Below are 18,607 nucleotides of genomic sequence, written 5' to 3'. Positions count from 1 at the left end.
TTGTTACCAACTCCAAGACTGCACTCACAGTTTTCAGATAACAAATGTTTACTATTGATGAATTTTAAAAGATGGTTTCCATAAGAAGTCAGGCTCTAAAAATCATTATTATTATGTTTTCTTCCTGGTCTTATACATGTCTGAAAACCAGAAATAAAAAATTAAACATCCAGAAAATCTGCCAATCATAGGAAAAAAAATTAGTAAGAAGTTGTGATTTTGTAGTAGTTAACCCAAAATGATTTAAAATATATCCACATGCCTCCCCCTGCCCTAATAAATAAAAAACTCCATAAGTATCTGACTTTTGTTTAGATTATACTCTGTTAAAAGAACTTTGGTTTTAAAAATTAACAATCTATTTGTAAATTATTACTAACATAGTTATGAAAATACATTTAAATAGACATGACATAGAAGAGCATCTGATAACAAAGGATCTGGAATTTATACTAAATTAGCAAAAATAATTATTCTTGATGAGATGATCTCTTTCAGGGTTATATGCTATAAATGGGAGGGTAATAATGATTTGGTTTTAGTGATACTAAATTTGTTTTGAAGCTTCAAATAACATTAAAGGAAGGTTTGTGAAAGGAGCATGAGTTAAAAAAACCGTGCAAAACACTGAGCTAAAATAATTTATTAAACTATCATCTCTTATACAATAAAAGTCATTTATGCTAACTAATGTTATTAACCCATAAAAGCAAAAGCAGTCCAGACTTACTGATTCCTATTTTTTTCATAACTAGATCTAAATATGCTAACTGCTTATTTTAATATTCAGAAGACTTAATAAAAAGAGTTCAGTTCTAAGAGGAAATTTGACATAGTGCAAAAAGTATGTGCTTTGGGGACTTCCCTGGTGGCAGAGTGGTTAAGAATCCGCCTGCCAGGGCAGGGGACACAGGTTCGAGCCCTGGTCTGGGAAGATCCCACATGCCAGTGGAGTAACTAAGCCCATGCGCCACAACTGCTGAGCCTGCGCTCTAGAGCCTGTGAGCCACAACTACTGAGCCCACGTGCGACAACTACTGTTGAAGCCTGCGCGCCTAGAGCCCGTGCTCCACAACAAGAGAAGCCACTGCAATGAGAAGCCCGTGCGCTGCAATGAGTAGCCCCCACTGGCTGCAACTAAAGAAAGCCTGCGCACAGCAACAAAGACCCAACGCAGCCAAATATAAATAAATAAATAAATTTATTAAAAAAAAAAAAAAAAGAGTATGTGCTTTGAAGCCAGAAAGACCTGGACTGAAACTTAAACTGTGAAACTTAACTAAATTGTGTCTTCTTAGGCAATTTATGTGATTTCAAGGTGTATGAATCTTGGTATTCTGCTCTGCAAAACTTACTTTTCAATATGTATGGAAATATGTTATATAAAAAAAAAAAAATAAAAAATAAAAAATAAAAAAAAAAAAACTTACTTTTCAGGGTTTCTGAGGATTAAATGTGTGATATGTAAGAGCCCACAGCACAGTAAACATATAGTATGCATGCAACGAATGTGGAGTCTCTCCTCTCACTTTCATTCATACTGATTTCTCTAAAATGTGATGAAGCCTAGAGGCCTGGCTGCAAATAGCCTGTAATCGATTCAGAAATGATAGAAAAATAAGAAAAATCTTCATTACTAAATAAATGACAAGTGAAAAAAATCACACACACACTCTCCCTCATCTCCATACACAAAAAATGCCACCTAACTTTAGGGAAGTTGGAAAGAACAAATGGCACCCACCCTTTGGATCCTGTGGAACTCAGTGAACCAAAAGGGAATATTCTTCATGGCTTTTAAGGCTATACCACTGACATGATCCTAAAATTCAAATCAAGATACCAAGCAATTATATTTTAGTTTACCTTAAGTGTATGAATATAATATTAAGGTAATCAAGTCTAGACATATTTGAAATTTCAACATTAATACCTAATGTTGAATTCGATCTCATAATGATTAACTTGTATGAATGCACTGTCATGTTTGGCATGACTGATTTAAAAATCACGTATATTACTGTCTAGAATATGCACAAAAATACTTTATATTAATGAAGCTTGACAAATAAATGCATTTTTAATATTAAAAAATCACATTAATATACTTGTAAGAATAAATCAAGTTTTCAGAGTAAGGTTTTTTTGTTTTTTGTTTTTTAAAAAATTTTATTTATTTATGGCTGTGTTGGGTCCTCGTTTCTGTGCGAGGGCTTTCTCTAGTTGTGGCAAGCGGGGGCCACTCTTCATCGCGGTGCGCGGGCCTCTCACTATTGCGGCCTCTCTTGTTGCGGAGCACAGGCTCCAGACGCGCAGGCTCAGCAACTGTGGCTCACGGGCCCAGTTGCTCCGCAGCATGTGGGATCCTCCCAGACCAGGGCTCGAACCCGTGTCCCCTGCATTGGCAGGCAGACTCTCAACAACTGCGCCACCAGGGAAGCCCCCAGAGTAAGGTTTTTAATTAAATTCCAGAATATTCCCAAGACAATCTCTGGAACTCTAGTTCAGAACATGTATATTCTAAAAATGTAAATATCTGCTAAATGCTCACATTAACAGATAATTTTCATCCCTTAATCTAAAAATGCACTTGTATTATATAACATTCACAGGTAAGCAAGATGTATCTCTGCCTCTGTAGGACACCATAATTTTCTTTAAAAAAGGAAAATGAATCCCTTGCTTTGGTTTCCTTATGGAATTTTTCTTTTTGATTTCCAATCTAATAATCATTGGAAATGTTTCTACATTCCTTACCAGCCCGATAGGTTGGGAGTCAAGCAGACTCTGAAAACAGCATCCATTTATTTCAACAGAGATTAGAACCATATAACTTGTTACCTCCTTTACTCAAAGGTTTAGAGCTAAGACTAATAGCAACCTTGCTTTGGGACTTAAAATCTGGCTTCTTGCTATGTGATTATAATTATAAACTGTTAAAATAAAGTATTGGTTTTTACTAAAGGGAGAACTTCAATTTATCAGATTTCAGAATTTTAAACCATAATGGCATTAGCATATTTGCAAAACCTACTAAGTTAATATTTTTGCCAAAAAGCCCTTGCCCAATGCCAGTAAATTATGGTTAACTAACCCTGCTATTAAATCTGCACATGATATAAAATTATGAAAATTGATCAAATGTTGACAGTAGCTTCCAGCATGTGAAGCACTCATTTCTATACTGCCAAGTACAATAAGAAACAAAATTTCATTTACAAATGAAATACCCATTTCCTAATACTACTAAAATAATTATCTTTAATAGTACTTCACAGATGCTAGGAAAAACAAAAAGGCACAACAAAAAAGTACTATAATGTGTAATTCAGTGACCCACCGCTTAAAGACAGAATACAGCAGAAGTGATAAGATGTCATGTCCAAGAATGGGTTATAAAACAATGTGACGTCTATCTTGAATATTCTCATTCTCCCTTGGATTACTCACTCTGGGGAAGCCAGCTGCCATGTGAAGCAGCCCTGTGTGTGAGCTTAGAAGTAGATCCTCCTCCCGTCAAGTCTTCAGATACGACTGCAGCCCTGCACAAGAGCTTGACTGCAACTTCATGAGCCAAAGGCACTCAGTTAAGCCCCACCAGGATTCTTGATGCATAGAAACAGTGAGATAGTTAACATATATAGCTTTTTAAAATATATATATATATTTACAGCTTACTATCAAACTTTGTAATTATCTCAGCACGGAACACCACCAGTCTACAGACCACATTTTGAGTAGCAGTGCTTTAAAACAGCTGTTTTCTTTCTTCCTTCCTTCCCTCTACCCTTCCCTTCCCTTCCCTCCTTCCTTCCTTCCTTCCTTTCCTTCTTTCCTTCTTCCTTTCTTTCTTTCTTTCTTTCTTTCTTCCTTTCTTTCTTTCCTTCTTTTGCCACCCCACGCTGCTTGTAGCATCTTAGTTCCCGGAGTCCTAACCACTGGACCACCAAGGAACTCCCCAACTGTTTTCATTTGAATAAAGGTGAAAACTGTAAACATACTAATAAACTGATCAACTAAATAAATTTTAAGCCAAATAACTTTTTCTCCTAGAATCTGTGCAAAAAAAATTAGGCAATATTTTTTATACTTAGTACAACTAAAATATAAACTTCCAAGAGGGCAAAAACTGGTACAGTGCTAGGTCACTGAACCTGTTATTTAATAAATGTATGCTGAATGAGTGGCTGATGGGCAGATTAATATACAGGAAGCAATAAAATTAATGGTAACACCTCAGTTAAGTCTTTTAAAATGCAATCAAAAGTTAGCATTTGGATCTTACAGTGTTTTACACGCATTATCCTATTCAATTTTTTGGAGAGATGAGGAAACAAAAGTGCAGGTTTAGTAAATATCTTAGATAAGGTCATAGAGATTTGCAACTATTTCAGATCTGGCTTCAAAGCCATCACACTTAACCACTACACTATAAATACAAAGAAGATGAAATAGAAAATTAGTAAAATTTAGAAAAAAAAGAAGAGTAGTTGTTCTGTAGACTGATATGGAAGCAACATCAAAGTGGTGTGAATGATAATAGATAAAATATCATACATTCACTGTAATAGAAAGCACAAGTTAGGGTCTAAATTTATTTATAAATGACATCATGGTCTTGAAAACTCTCTAAAAGCCTAGGAAGTCTTCAAATGAAGAATATGAAATAATAACAAGGAAACTAAAATAAAATTATGAAAATATGATGTTCATTCAGACTTTTCTAAAAACCAGGAATTTTTAAAAGAGTATCCTGAAATGTGAGAAACACTATACAAAGAAAAATACATTTGGGGATCAACTGCAGATCTTCCTAGTGATCCAAAGGGCAATTTCTTCAATAATCATAGCAACTAAAATAAAGTTTGTTTTTACCAGGCATTGTCTTACCTAATAACTTAAATAAAAATCAATTATCAAAATAAAAGGCCCTAGGGACCTCCCTGGTAGCACAGTGGATAAGACTCTGCACTCCCCAATGCAGGGGGCCCTGGTTCGATCCCTGGTCAGGGAACTAGATCCCACATGCATGGCACAACTAAGAGTTCACATGTCGCAACTAAGGAGCCCTGGAGCTGCAACTAAGGAGCCCGCCTGCTGCAACTAAGACCCGGTGCAATCAAATAAATAAATATTTTTTAAAAAAAATAAAGTTAATTGTACTTTAATGACACTGAAAACAAAATGGGCACTGATTGTATCTTGAGACCAGAACCTTGTCCCAAATAAATAAATAAATAAATAAATAAATAAATAAATAAATGGTCCTCTATTTCTCCCTAAAGTGACGCATGAAATAAAGGGAAAGCATTATTCATAAAAAGAAAGACTTGCTCTGAAAATGAGAGCTTCTTAGGTATGGTCTTGGTACAAGTCAAAGTAGCAGCAAAAATCATTTCTCTTTTACAATACTGTCAGCCAAACTCTCTAAAGTCCGGGGGAAAATTAAAACAGATGAAAATAGAAAATATGAAATTCTAGAAGGTTGGCTACATTTGCTGAAAATATGAATAAATGATAACTAACATTTTCTAACAACTTACCATATGCTAGGCAGGTACTAACTGCTTGAGAAGCATTCTCTAATTTATTCTTCATGATTATTCACTAATTTAGATATTATCCCAACAGAGTAAATATTAGTAAAATATATAAGGAAATTGAGGCTTAGAGAATTTATGTAATTCACCCATGATCACAGGAGGTGTCCAAGCTGGAATTCAAATCCAGATTCTGTCTCCAGAGCCCACATTTTAAATCTGTACGCTAAATATATAAATACTGCCTGAGATGCCAGTAGGTTTATTTTACCTTCATTCTTTTTTTTTTTTTTTTTGGGCTGCATTGGGTCTTCGTTGCTGTGCGCGGGCTCTCTCTAGTTGCGGCGAGTGGGGGCTACTCTTCATTGTGGTGCGCAGGCTCCTCATAGCAGTGGCTTCTCTTGCTGTGGAGCACGGGCTCTAGGTGCGCGGGCTTCAGAAGTTGTGGCATGCGGGCTCTAAGACACGCGGACTTCAGTAGTTGCAGCATGTGGGCTTAGTTGCTCCGCAGCACGTGGGATCTTCAGGGACCAGGGATTGAACCTGTGTCCTCTGCATTGGCAAGCGGATTCTCAACCACTGCGCCACCAGGGAAGTCCCTTACCTTCATTCTTGAAAGATATTTCCATCAGACGTAGAAATGAGTTGACAGTTTTTTTCTTTCAGTACTTTTCAGATGTTGCTTCGCTGTTTTCTAGTCTCCATTATAACTGTTAAGATCACAATCATTCAAACTGTTGTTCCTTATATTTGATGTGTCATTTCTTTCTGACCGCTTTCAAGTTTTTCCTCTTAATCTCTGGTTTCGACAGTTTGGTCATGATGTGCCTAGACACACACCTTCCTTCAAAGGACAGATCTAGACCAGGTTCCTATATTCTCCGTGAACACTTCCTTCTACTCCTGCTTCCTCTTCATCTGCCCTTCTAAAGATCTGAAGGTTTTCTCTGTCTCTGATATGCAGCAGAGCTGCCTTCCTCATCCCCTCTTACCCTCATATTGCATATATTTATTTTTTTTCTCTTTTTCTAAAATTTCCCCTAATGAGAAAGAGAAAAAATGCTTTCCAAGGCTTCAAAAATTCCCAACCTTTCTTTTCCAAGACTATGACCTACAAAATCTATTTGAATTATGTACCTGAAATATCAAACATTATACTAATCTTACTCACAATATAGTTTGGGTTCTCATTCCACAAAAAACTAGCAATAATCCCTACAAAGAAGCAAAGGGCTTTGTCTCTGGAATTTACCAGCGTTTCTTTACTTCATACATCTTTTAATACGTCTGCTTGAGGCTAAAGTAAATAATATCCCACGTTGGTCATTGATTCCCTTGAATTCCGGTTGGTTTTTGATAACTCTCTTAGATCATGATGTATAAAGTATGGTTCCACTGTGAAATGCTTGCTACAATGGGATATACATGATAGCCATGAATTTTTTATGTGAAAAACTGAAAAATTCTGTTAATATTTTAGATATTTCTAACAGAAATGACCTATTGAGATGTCCCTAAGGTAAGATATTTATTATATACTTTATACTTTTTAAAAAAATTACTCTAACTAGTTCAGATTTGGTTATGAAATAAGATTAGGAATGTGGTCATATTAACCCTTGGTATACCACAAAGATCTATTAGACTCAATTTTAGTTTTCGAGTTTTTTTCTTTGAGCAAGTTTATTGTAAGCATTGATATTTCAAATCTTATTCCTTTTTAGGAATCTTCCAAAGAACAAAAAAAATTTATTCTTTTTTTATCAGAATAAAATTCACCTTATCTTGCAATTTCTATATGGATCTATTTGAATCCTTTGTAAATTGAAGATACATTATGGTGATCTCTATAAACTGAAGATATTTTATGGTATCTTAGGGATCTTATTTTTCCTATATCTTGAGTATTTTGTTATTTTATCACCCTAGGAATTATTTAATCATTACTAATCAATTATTTTTTCAAATAATAAGAAAATGGAATGGAACCATCTAGAAAGATGATCTAGTAGTGAAATATATCATCACTATTACACGGTTCTTCAGTTTTCTTATTGTGTTGCCCATAGTATCATATCTTTGAAAGAAAGTATAAGAGAAGCATAAAGATACTATTTTTGCAGGGGTTTTTTTGTTTGTTTGTTTCTGGGGGCTTGTTTTTTGGTAGTTTTCATTAAACATAGTTGAGAGTTCTAAATTTTTCATTTTCTGCCCATACTGGCAAAAAGAGGAAATTTGACAGAAGAGTTTCACAATTATCAGACAAATCAGAAGATAAATGTAAAGAGACTAGTAGCATTCTAAACTATAATGATGGTGAAATTAATTTTATAAGCAAAATCTCAGACTGAAATTTCAGATGATTCAAATAGATACATTTTCTGAAACTCAAAAACCAATGAGTAAACAATGCACTTTTAAGAATAAAAAGCAAATATGGCATTCCCACCCAGTTTGTCATTCAACAGGAAGGACTTCATCACAGCATATTTTGCAACAAGAATTTGGAATATCCCATTTTGCTAAGAGGATGTATGACACTGTTCTTTCATCCTTTATGATGTTTGTGCACTAAAAGTTACTTAATATAGTTTGTAAGTGCACAAATGCTTAATGCAGATATTATACAAAAGGGATAGGAAAGAAATAGATGATGAAGAAGTGAAAACTTTATTGGCCTTCATTCTAACTAGTGTTTATAAATATAAAAATGAAAATGTTTTACAATTATGAAGGAAAGAAAATGGTTGTTTTTTCTTTAACAAGATTATGAGAGGTCAAAGTTTTTAATGTCATTGCATTTGGATGATGTAAGTGCAAGATAAAGAGCCAGAAGTAATGATAAGCTAGAATCTATTAAAGATGCATATGAAATCTGGGATATTTATTTATTTATTTATTTTTGGCTGTGCTGGGTCTTCGTTGCTGCGCGCGGGCTTTCTCTAGTCGCGGCGAGTGGGGGCTACTCTTTGTTGCGGTGCGCGGGCTTCTCATTTCAGTGGTTTCTCTTGTTGTGGAGCATGGCTCTAGGTGCGCGGGCTTCAGTAGTTGTGGCACACAGGCTCAGAAGTTGTGGCTCGCGGGCTCCAGAGCGCAGGCTTCAGTAGTTGTGGTGCATGGGCTTAGCTGCTCCGCGGCATGTGGTATCTTACCGGACCAGGGCTCGAACCTGTGTCTCCTGCATTGGCAGGAGGACTCTTAACCACTGCGCCACCAGGGAAGCCCTGGGATCTTTATTTTTTAAATGGATAGTTCCAGGATCATGCATAAAAGTCGATGAGCAGCTAGAGTTACTTTCAAAGGACATTACCTATTTCAGGAAAATATGAAATAAAAACCTAAGTTTACTAAGTTTTGATTTTTATTACAATTTCTAATAACAATGTTGTTCACTATTCCTTTATTGTTACTTCTCAAGATTATTCATAAATTACTCCAAAATATAAAAAATAAAATGATAATAAATGCCAATTACTACTTTTCATGATACAGAAGAGTTAAATCAATACATAACTCCTTTATCAACATTGGACAAAAGGATGATTGCAACAGGCTCTAGAGATCACTTAAATTATTCATGGGTAGGGACTTCCCTGGTGGCACAGTGGTTAAGAATTCACCTGCCAATGCAGGGGACGTGGGTTGGAGCCCTGGTCCGGGAAGATCTCACGGGAAGATCCCACATGCTGCGGAGCAACTAAGCCCGCGAGTCACAACTACCGAAGCCCGTGAGCCGTGCTCCGCAACAAGAGAAGCCACCGCAATGAGAAGCCCACGCACCGCAACGAAGAGTAGCCTCCGCCTGCCACAACTAGAGAAAGTCCGCGTGCAGCAATGAAGACCCAACGCAGCCAAAAATTTAATTAATTAATTTAAAAAATTATTTATGGGTAATTAGAACATAGTCTTGCTAGTAAACACACTCCTTTAGTTATCAGTCATAGAAAAAAATCGTAGACTGGCTACCTAATAAGTTATTGAAGCTTGAAAATGTATGTGGATGAATTTTCTCTTAAGAAAATTGTCAAACTAAAGAAAAAGTATGCAACATACCTAGAAAGTAACAGATGCTTAAATGTTTAATAACACTAATCATAGTTGTTGTTGTTTGTCTAAATAAAGTTGGCCCTCCGTATCCCCAGTTTCCACCTCCGGGGATTCAACCAACCAATGGATCTGCAGTTGGCTGAATCCGCAGATGTGGAACGCAGATATGGCAGGCCAACTATCCTATGCTGCTATTATACGAGGGACTTGAGCATCCTCGGGGTCCTGGAAACAAACCCAACCCCCAGAGGATACTGAGACAACTGTATATGTATTAAAAGTACATAGTATAAGCCTCTGAAGTTCAAAAGTCCAGGCTAGACTATTTACTAGCTAGGACCTTGGAAAACTTATTTAACTTCTTTGAACTTTAGTTTCCTTACATGTAAAATAAGGATAATGTATATCTTGCAGGATTTTTGTGAAAAAATGAATACTAAATGTAATAAACCTAAAACAATGTCTGACATTGAGTAGGCCCTTAACAAATGATTTCTTCCTTAAAAAAACTATGATGGAATTTGGTTCTTTAGTTTCTCATGAATTTTAATGGTGCTTAGTGATTTTTCTCCTGGGCCTTGTTAATTGCAATTCCTACAACTTCCCTTCAATCATCAACCAACTAAACTTATTCCATTTATCCATATATACTGAACACTCACTATGTGACAGGTAATTTTAAAGCTTTCCTTGCTCTTTAATAATAATGTAACTGTTAAAAACATATCAATAGTTTTATTACTTATTTTTGTCTATATTTCTAAACAGTCTAGCATTATTGTCTACATTCTTAGACATACATTTCTGTATGCTAGAAAATAAGTCTATGAAAGATGTCATATATATCTCATTTTTACAGCACCTTAATCAGGATCATCATATAGCAAGTTCTTTAATAAATACTTTAAATGAAGCTGAAGATAACTGTATATTAATAAACTATATCACCATAACAGCATGCATATTCCATAACAATATTTTTCAGCTTACTTGACTAAGAAGAAGAGGATCTGAAATTACAGTAAAAGTGAAACAATGAAAGGGCTGGGGAGAAAAACAGAAAGGAAACACATTTACAAAATAACTATCATGAGGATTCTACCAATACTTAAGAATACCACAATGCTTTATATAGTACGGCTTTAACATATTAACAAAATAATTTTTCAATGTAATTTCTCAATGTAATAAAAAGAGGTTAAAAGTTAGAGACTCAAAAGCTTGGGGAGAAAAACAGAAAGAAAATGTATACATGCAGAGAGTGGACACTAATATCCCTGTTCATCTATTACATATGTACACTATGTACTTTTTAGACTAAAGGATTTCTTACTGTTATAGTGAAACCTATTAAATGACAACTACCCCTGACAAGTTTTTAACCCACAAAACCAAATAGATATAAATAAAAGATAATGAAATACAATTTCAATTTTATTCAACAGACAGAAAGAATAATTCTGCTTGGAACATGCCTGACTTGGCTCTCTTCTGAACAACAGGAAACAGGACAAAAGGGTAGCCTATATGCTCTTTGAAATTCTGTTTCTGAAATCAGTCTTAATGCTGAATGTTAGAACTGTCCATGGGATGTGACTTATTCCTAAGTAGCTGTATGCAGTGTATTAAGGTATCAATCAGTACCTCCCCTTCCCCTCTCAAATAAAGTTGTCCTTGGAGAGTTAAATGGTAAAAATTCAACACACAAGGGAGTCTAAGATATATATGCAAACTCACCTTAAGGATCAGAGTAACAGGCAAGTCCTAGCAGTATGAGCATAATATAATAATAATAATTGATATCAATAAAACAAAGTCTTTCAATCCAAACGGAGTGTGGGTAGTTAGAAACAGAACAAAGAAAAAGAAAGTAAGCAAGGTAAATATTGGCAGTGCCTAGTTAAATATCCATCAACACAACAGGGATAACCTAACTTAGTGCTACTAATCATTTAGAATCATAATTGAGGAAAAAAATATGAGACTGGGATATAGTAAAAGGACATCAAGCCTATATTTGAAACCAAGATATGAAGAGCAGTCACAGGGCTGGGGAAAATGGTGAGAATTTTAGGGGCTCTTGAGATAGTGAGGTGGGAAAAAGGACTGAAGTAAGAATTAAGAATGGGCATAACGTAATTCTCACTATTCCTATAAGTCAATTACAACAGGATGGAAAGCATGTTCTGAAGGTTCTATTATAGCTTTTTCTTCTTCTAGCTTCTCACTATTTCTCACCTACTCCCTCCTCTGTTTTTCCCATCACTACTGCCAATGACTGCTACAGTAGAGGAAGAACAGAAAAGGAAGAAAAATAGTAACAGACAATAGTAATGCACAACACATATAAACAATAGTAATGCAGGGGAAGGGGAGGAATGAGAAAAAAAAAATAGTACCAGCATATATAGGAAGGAGAGAAATTCTGCAGCTGTCTGGCTGTGGGGAACATTCATACATAAAGAATGCACATAAACTGGTCAGATTAACTACAAGGCTTCTTTTATTCAACTAGATTTTATGATTGGCTTTTGGTATTTTTCTCAGCAACCGGAAAATTTGTTCAACTATTTAAAAAACTTGACAGATCCTTTAATTAAGTTAATTCATAGACTGGTACACTTGGGTTACTTACACTGGATACAAATATACCTACAAAGATCTAAGTCTAAGAGAAAATCACTAATTTGGGAGATAGGCAGACCAGATGTTGACTATTGACAGGTAAAATACAATCACTTTTTTGCACCAACTCAAAAGTTTAAGAAACATAGGGGAGCAATGCCCTCAATATTCCTACATTCACTTTACAGGTTTGTATACGACCCCCTTATTTGAATACACTCACAAAGATATCACAAAAGAATTCTGTATAATGTCATAAAAGATGAATACATGCAAGTTTCTTGTAGCCCCTAATATTTCTGAAACTGGTGCTTACATCATCAGAAATGGACATAGACGCATTCACACTTTACATAAATGAATATCCACTTTGATATACTTATGTAAATATCATTTTACAAATGCATATAACACCACAACAATTGGGATATACATAGTAATAAAAAGACTGGTTATACTAATGCCATTTATTAAGTTAGCATTTATTTAATACACAACCAAAGTCATACGGTTATTAAGGATGAAGCCCTAGGATTCACCCAGGCACTGTCTGCTTGCTCACTCTGAACTCAGGGAGAATCACCATAGTGGCAGAAACTATACGATTCTTTAATGTGCTTATGCCTTTGAAAAGAATTAATATCTGTGTGGTGCTTGACAATGAGATTTTCACATATGTTAGATAATTCTTTCTCCTCAGAATGCCCCTTTTCCTACCACTACAGTTAGAATATAATGCAAATTATATATACTAGATATGCCTATTGTTTCCAGTTGGCCTCCCACTCCCAACAAACCACAGAAGTAGACTTACATTCCACACTTTTGGGAAGAGCTGATTAGAGCACTGGCTGGCCAACTACCTATTTCTTTTAAGAATCCGAACTAAGAGACATTGAGAGAGCCCTGAAACTGACAGGTAGTTAAAACAAGTTGGACAACATGCAAGATGAGATTTGAAGAGACAAACTGAGATTGAGAACACAAGAACATAGAGATGAAAGCTATCATGAAGCCCCAGAGATGAATAGAAAAACACCAAATCCTCATTTTCCAAGTATTGAAGTACGTGTACGAGGCCCAGCTGAGGATTCAGAGATCTCAACAATAACATTCTCTTATTTGAGCTACCCCAAACATATTTCTGATTCCTTCAGTCAAAGAGCCTTGATAAGATCAATAATAGTATAATATCCGACTGGTCAACCAAAATAAACATCGATAAAAGTATTCCAATGCGGTTCATTCTGAAATTGTAACCTCCTACCATTATCTCCTTACAATAGCTTGCTCAAATGCTATCCTACCACCATCCTTTGTCTTCAAGTATTGGGGCAGGGAGGGGTGGTGGGAGGCCGGGGAGGAAGGACTCAGACACACTACTGGGCAGCGTAAACTAATGCAAACTTTTTTGAGGACAATTTGATAGTCTCCCACTGTAAAATGTACATATTCTCTGTTTCAGCAGCCCACTATTGGGAATTTACCCCCCAAAAAGAGCTAGACAAGTACACAAAAATAAAGTTAAACGAGTGTTTCTTTATAGCGTTTTTGTAATAGCAAAACACGAAAAATGTTGATTGCCCATCAAGAAAGGAATTCTATGCAGTCATTAAAACGAACGCTACGAAATAGATGTTCACAATATACTGTTAAATTAAAAATGCAATTTGCACAATGGTAGAGTGTCCCCCCCCATCACACACACAGATCTTCCTTAACTTATGATGGGGTTATGTCCCAATAAACCCATCGTAAGCTGAAAATAACTTTAGGTAGGAAAAGTATTTAATACATCTACTGAACATCATAGCTTAGCCTAGCCCACCTTAAATGTACTCAGAACACTTAACAATAGCCTATAGTTGGGCAAAATTATCCAATACAAACTCTGTTTTATAATAAAATGTTAAATAGCTCATGTAATTTACTGAGTACTGTACTGAAAGTGAAAAGCAGAACAGGGGTATGGGTACAGAACGGTTGTTAAGCCCTCATGATCATGTGGCTTGCTGCCACTGCCCAGCATCACAAGAGAGTATCACGTCACATGTTGCTAGCCTGAGAAAAGATCAAATTTCAAAATTCAAAGTATGGTTTTTACTGAATGTGTGTTGCTTTTGCACCATCATAAAGTCGAAAAATCCTAAATTGAATCATTTTAAGTAGGGGACTGTCTGTATATGTTTATATTCTAAAAATCACAAATAGTGCTCTTAGGGAGGAAAAAAGAAGGCGAAATGCTTAAAAAACCAAGTACAGTCCTCCCTCAGTATCCACAGGGGATTGGTTACAGGACCCCCTGCGGATACCAAAATCCATGAATACTCAGGACCTCTATGTAAAATAGTGCAGTATTTTAGCCTCCTGTATACTTTAAGTCATCTCTAGGCTACTTATAACACCGAATACAATGTAAATGCTGTGTAAATAGTTGCTGGTGGGCAGGAAATTCAACTTTTGCTTTTTGGAGCTTTCTAGAATTTTTTTTTTTTTTCTGGGTATTTTTGACCTAAGGTTGGTTGAATACGAGGATGCGGAACCCCTAGATAGGGAAGGCTGACTGTACCATATTTCACTGCTTCAAGAACACACATTTTTTCATTTAAAAAATCAGGATGGTTCATATAATCCTTGTCAGTGAGACAGCAGTTGTGACATAACTGTCATTATGTATGTATCAAAATGTGAAGGATAGGGGTCAGCAGCTTGGGGAAAATAACTCTGAAGACAATGATGGGGCCTTTTTAAGAAATCCTGTAATCATCAATTCTCTTGATGGTAAAGAGGAAAATGTATGGAAAAACAGGGACATTAACAACTCTAAGTTGAAAATTAATTTAGAACACTGTGTGTAAAGAGATTAATTTTTAATTTATATCATTTATAATTACCATTTCTTCTCACAAAAGTGATACATATACACATGCACACACTCACATGATATACTTTTTTCATACAAAATGGTACAAAGAGAAAAATTCAAGTGGTCCATAATTTCACCACCCAGATTATTATTCAAGATGTTAAAATAGGGCAAAAAAAATCAGTTGTTTTATTCATATGCTGTATTTTGTTCACTTGTACTTTAGTTTTTAGACTGTTGCTATTCATAGATCATTACCTCTATTTCATAGATTAGTATCTCTAAGTTTTCAAAATCAAGTTTCTTATGTAAATCCCCAGTTTTTAACTAGCTATGTTTCAGTTGGGAACAGCATTATAAAGATTACAAAGAACAGTTAAATTCCCAGGTTAGCTAAAAAGGCCTATTTAATTCCAAATGCATCTTTACCATAATAAATACTGTGGGAATACAGAACCTACAAGCTCTGTTATGGACTAAATTGTGTTCCCCTCAAATTCATATTTTGAGGACCTAACTCTCAATGTGACTGTATATGGAGACAGGGCCTATAAGGAGATATTTAAGGTTAAGTGAGGCCATAAGGGTAGGACCTTAATCCAATAGGGCTGGTGTTCTTATTAGAAGAGGAAGAGGGACCACAGCCACCCAGCCTGTGGTATTTTGTTACGGCAGGCTAAGATACTAACAAAGGCTTTTACAGCATCATTTAAAAACATTAGACAATGTCTTCAATTTCAACTTGGGACATCCTCTCCTACTACAGTTCTAGCATCAAGAAGAAATATTCCCGGGAATTCCCTGGTGGTCCAGTGGTTAGGACTCCACGCTTTCACTGCTGAGGACCCAGATTCAATCCCTGGTCAGGGAACTAGGATCCCACAATCCGCGCATCGCATCTGGGGTGGGAGTTGGGGGGAGGCGCGACTGGATATTCCCTTCCAGGCCTCTACCTGTTGATCAGTAAAACTGCAAGATTCTCACTTCCAGCACCTCTGGGTTTTTGGCTTCTGTGTCATTGCAGTGCGAGAGTGAGGTAGGGATGAAGGCTTTGGGATTGGTGTTTTGTGGAGAAAAATGGTGGGAGAATGAGGTAAAGTGGAAGATGGGGAGAAAGAAGAGGAACTGAAGAACTCTAGTGGGATGAGAATGAACGCTGCAATCAGGATAGTTGGGCTCAAACTGCAACTATGCTCTTTACTGCTGTATGACCTTTGGAAAGTTATTTAACTTCTCTGGGTTCAGTTTCTTCATATGAAATATTAGAAATAGAAATAATAATAGAAATAGGATAGCAATAATAAATTCTATATTGCGGTTAAATAAGACAGCATAGATGTAAGCAGTGGGTAAATGAAAGATGTGCAAAATCATTAGCTGAATTAAGAGCATAGTTGCTCTGATATACTCATCTACAGGATATGTTATTTATTTACACAATTCTTCCCACTTTTAGAGGTATTCTGAAGCAAAGAAAAGAGTATGATCTTTAAAATCAGATCTGTGTTCAAATCCTAACTCCAACACTTAGTACCTATTTGACACTGGATAAGTTACTTAGCAGCACTGAGCTTCAGTTTCATTATCCTTAAAATGAGGCCAACAACGCTCACCTTATGTGGTTTATAGGGAATAAGTTAGATCAGGTATGTAAAGTGCCTGACGGAGGCTAAGAGTTAATATTGTAAAGATGTCATTTTCTTCATAAAATAAGTGCATTATTAATCCAAATTCCAATAGAGTGTTTCATGTAATTTGACAAGGTGTTCTAAAATTCATCTGGAAGAGAAGGTATACAAAAATATCCAAATGAAAAAGAACATCAGGAGAGTTTTGGTATTATATACGAAAATAGTATAAAGTTAAATAATTAAAACAGTATGGTATTAGCACAGGTACAGACAAGTAGATCAATGAAAAAGAATGGAGTCCAGAAACAGACCTAGGTATATGTAGATTTTGTGTATCACATAAATATAAGCATAAGAATAGGCTATTAAATAAAATGTTGGGCCAAGTGGCTGTCCTTAAAAAACAATTCCTACCTTATTCCATACACAAAAATAAATCCCAGGTGGATTCAAGTTTTAAGAGTTTAAAAAAAAAAAAAACTACTAAAAGAGAAAATATGGAATATTTACAAGAAGGTTGGGGAAGGTTCTAAGTTAGCGAGAAAATTGAGAAGCTGTCACTCTCACCATAAAGAGAAAGTTCATGTATTTTACTACTGTATTGCAATTTCTTCCCATTAGCAAAAATGAAGTGAATCCCAACCTCTAATGTGGTATTCTGATCAATATACAAAAATTCTTCTGTACTTAAAAACATTTTTAAATAGTCTTGTAAGTATAGAGAGACAATGTGGCAATAGCTTTTATTTATTTATTAGGCCATGCCATGGGGCATGTGGGATCTTAGTTCCCCGCCACCCCAGGGATTGAAACCATGCCCCCTTCAGTGGAAGCACGAAGTCTTAACCGCTGGACTGCCAGGGAAGTCACACAAAAACATTTTTAAAAAGACAATTTCTCTCATATTAATTCTAAATACAATGAAACAATTCCCTACTGATTAAGTGGGCACTGTAGTCATATTAGTGTTGGTGGTTACAACCACACAATTTAGAAATGCATAAGGGACTTCCCTGGTGGTCCAGTGGTTAAGAATCCACCTTCCAATGCAGGGAACGTGGGTTCGATCCCTGGTCAGGGAACTAAGATCCCATATGCCACAGGGCAACTAACCCCTTGTGCCGCAACTACTGAGCCCGTGCGCCACAATGAAGAGCCTGTGTGGCGCAACTAAGACCCGATGCAGCAAAAAAATTAAATAAAAAAATATTTTCTTAAAAAAAGAAATGCATAAAATACAATACAAAGTTCCATTTGAAAATAAATATAGGGACTTCCCTGGTGGCTCAGTGGTTAAGAATCTGCCTGCCAGTGCAATGGTCACGGGTTCGATCCCTGGTCCGGAAAAATCCCACATGCCACGGAGCAACTAACCCTGTGCGCCACAACTACTGAAGCCCGCGCACTCTAGGGCCCCTGTGCCGCAATTACTGAGCCTGCGTGCTGCAACTACTGAAGCCTGCGTGCCTAGAGCCCATGTTCCGTGACAAGAGAAGCCACCACAATAAGCCCGCGCACCATAACTAAGAGTAGCCCCCGCTCACCGCAACTAGAGAAAGCCTGCTCACAGAAACGAAGACCCAACGCAGCCAAAATAATTTTTTAAATAAAATAAAAATAAATATATACTATGCTCCCATGATTCTAAATTGCATTATGAAGTGGAGTTCTCAACAATTCGCAATCATTTCCTTGAGATTAATGACATTTTAAAACCTAGAGCTCAAAAGAATCAGAAAAAGGACGTCAACTATATTAGGTAATTGGAAGGCAAAGCAAAATTTAATTGCTACAATATTTGATATTCTAAAGGTATAATTTACTAATTCAATAAAGAGGAAAAATGTGCTAAGTGGGTTTTTTCTTTTTTGAATGACAAAATTTGGATTATGTTTTAA

The 18,607-nt window shown here is 36.1% G+C and overlaps 1 protein-coding gene across 2 annotated transcripts in view; it reads right to left on the bottom strand.

Annotated features, from left to right (window-relative positions):
- Positions 1 to 18,607, bottom strand: part of POLK (DNA polymerase kappa) — a 75,089-nt gene that overhangs the window by 54,891 nt on the left and 1,591 nt on the right. Inside the window, exon 1 of one of the 2 annotated variants that reach the window (XM_068535524.1) lies at positions 3,451 to 3,503. The exons of the other annotated variant lie outside the window; for it this stretch is intronic. Coding sequence (XP_068391625.1) covers positions 3,451 to 3,471 — 21 coding nt within the window. The 5' untranslated portion in view covers positions 3,472 to 3,503. Of the gene's footprint in view, positions 1 to 3,450; positions 3,504 to 18,607 lie in introns of those variants that run through there. 2 annotated transcript variants of the gene reach the window in all.

The sequence above is a fragment of the Eschrichtius robustus genome, chromosome 2 (assembly GCF_028021215.1).
Source record: "Eschrichtius robustus isolate mEscRob2 chromosome 2, mEscRob2.pri, whole genome shotgun sequence".
NCBI lineage: Eukaryota > Metazoa > Chordata > Mammalia > Artiodactyla > Eschrichtiidae > Eschrichtius > Eschrichtius robustus.
Note: the sequence above shows the minus strand (reverse complement) of the source record. Positions and strands in the feature narration are given on the sequence as shown.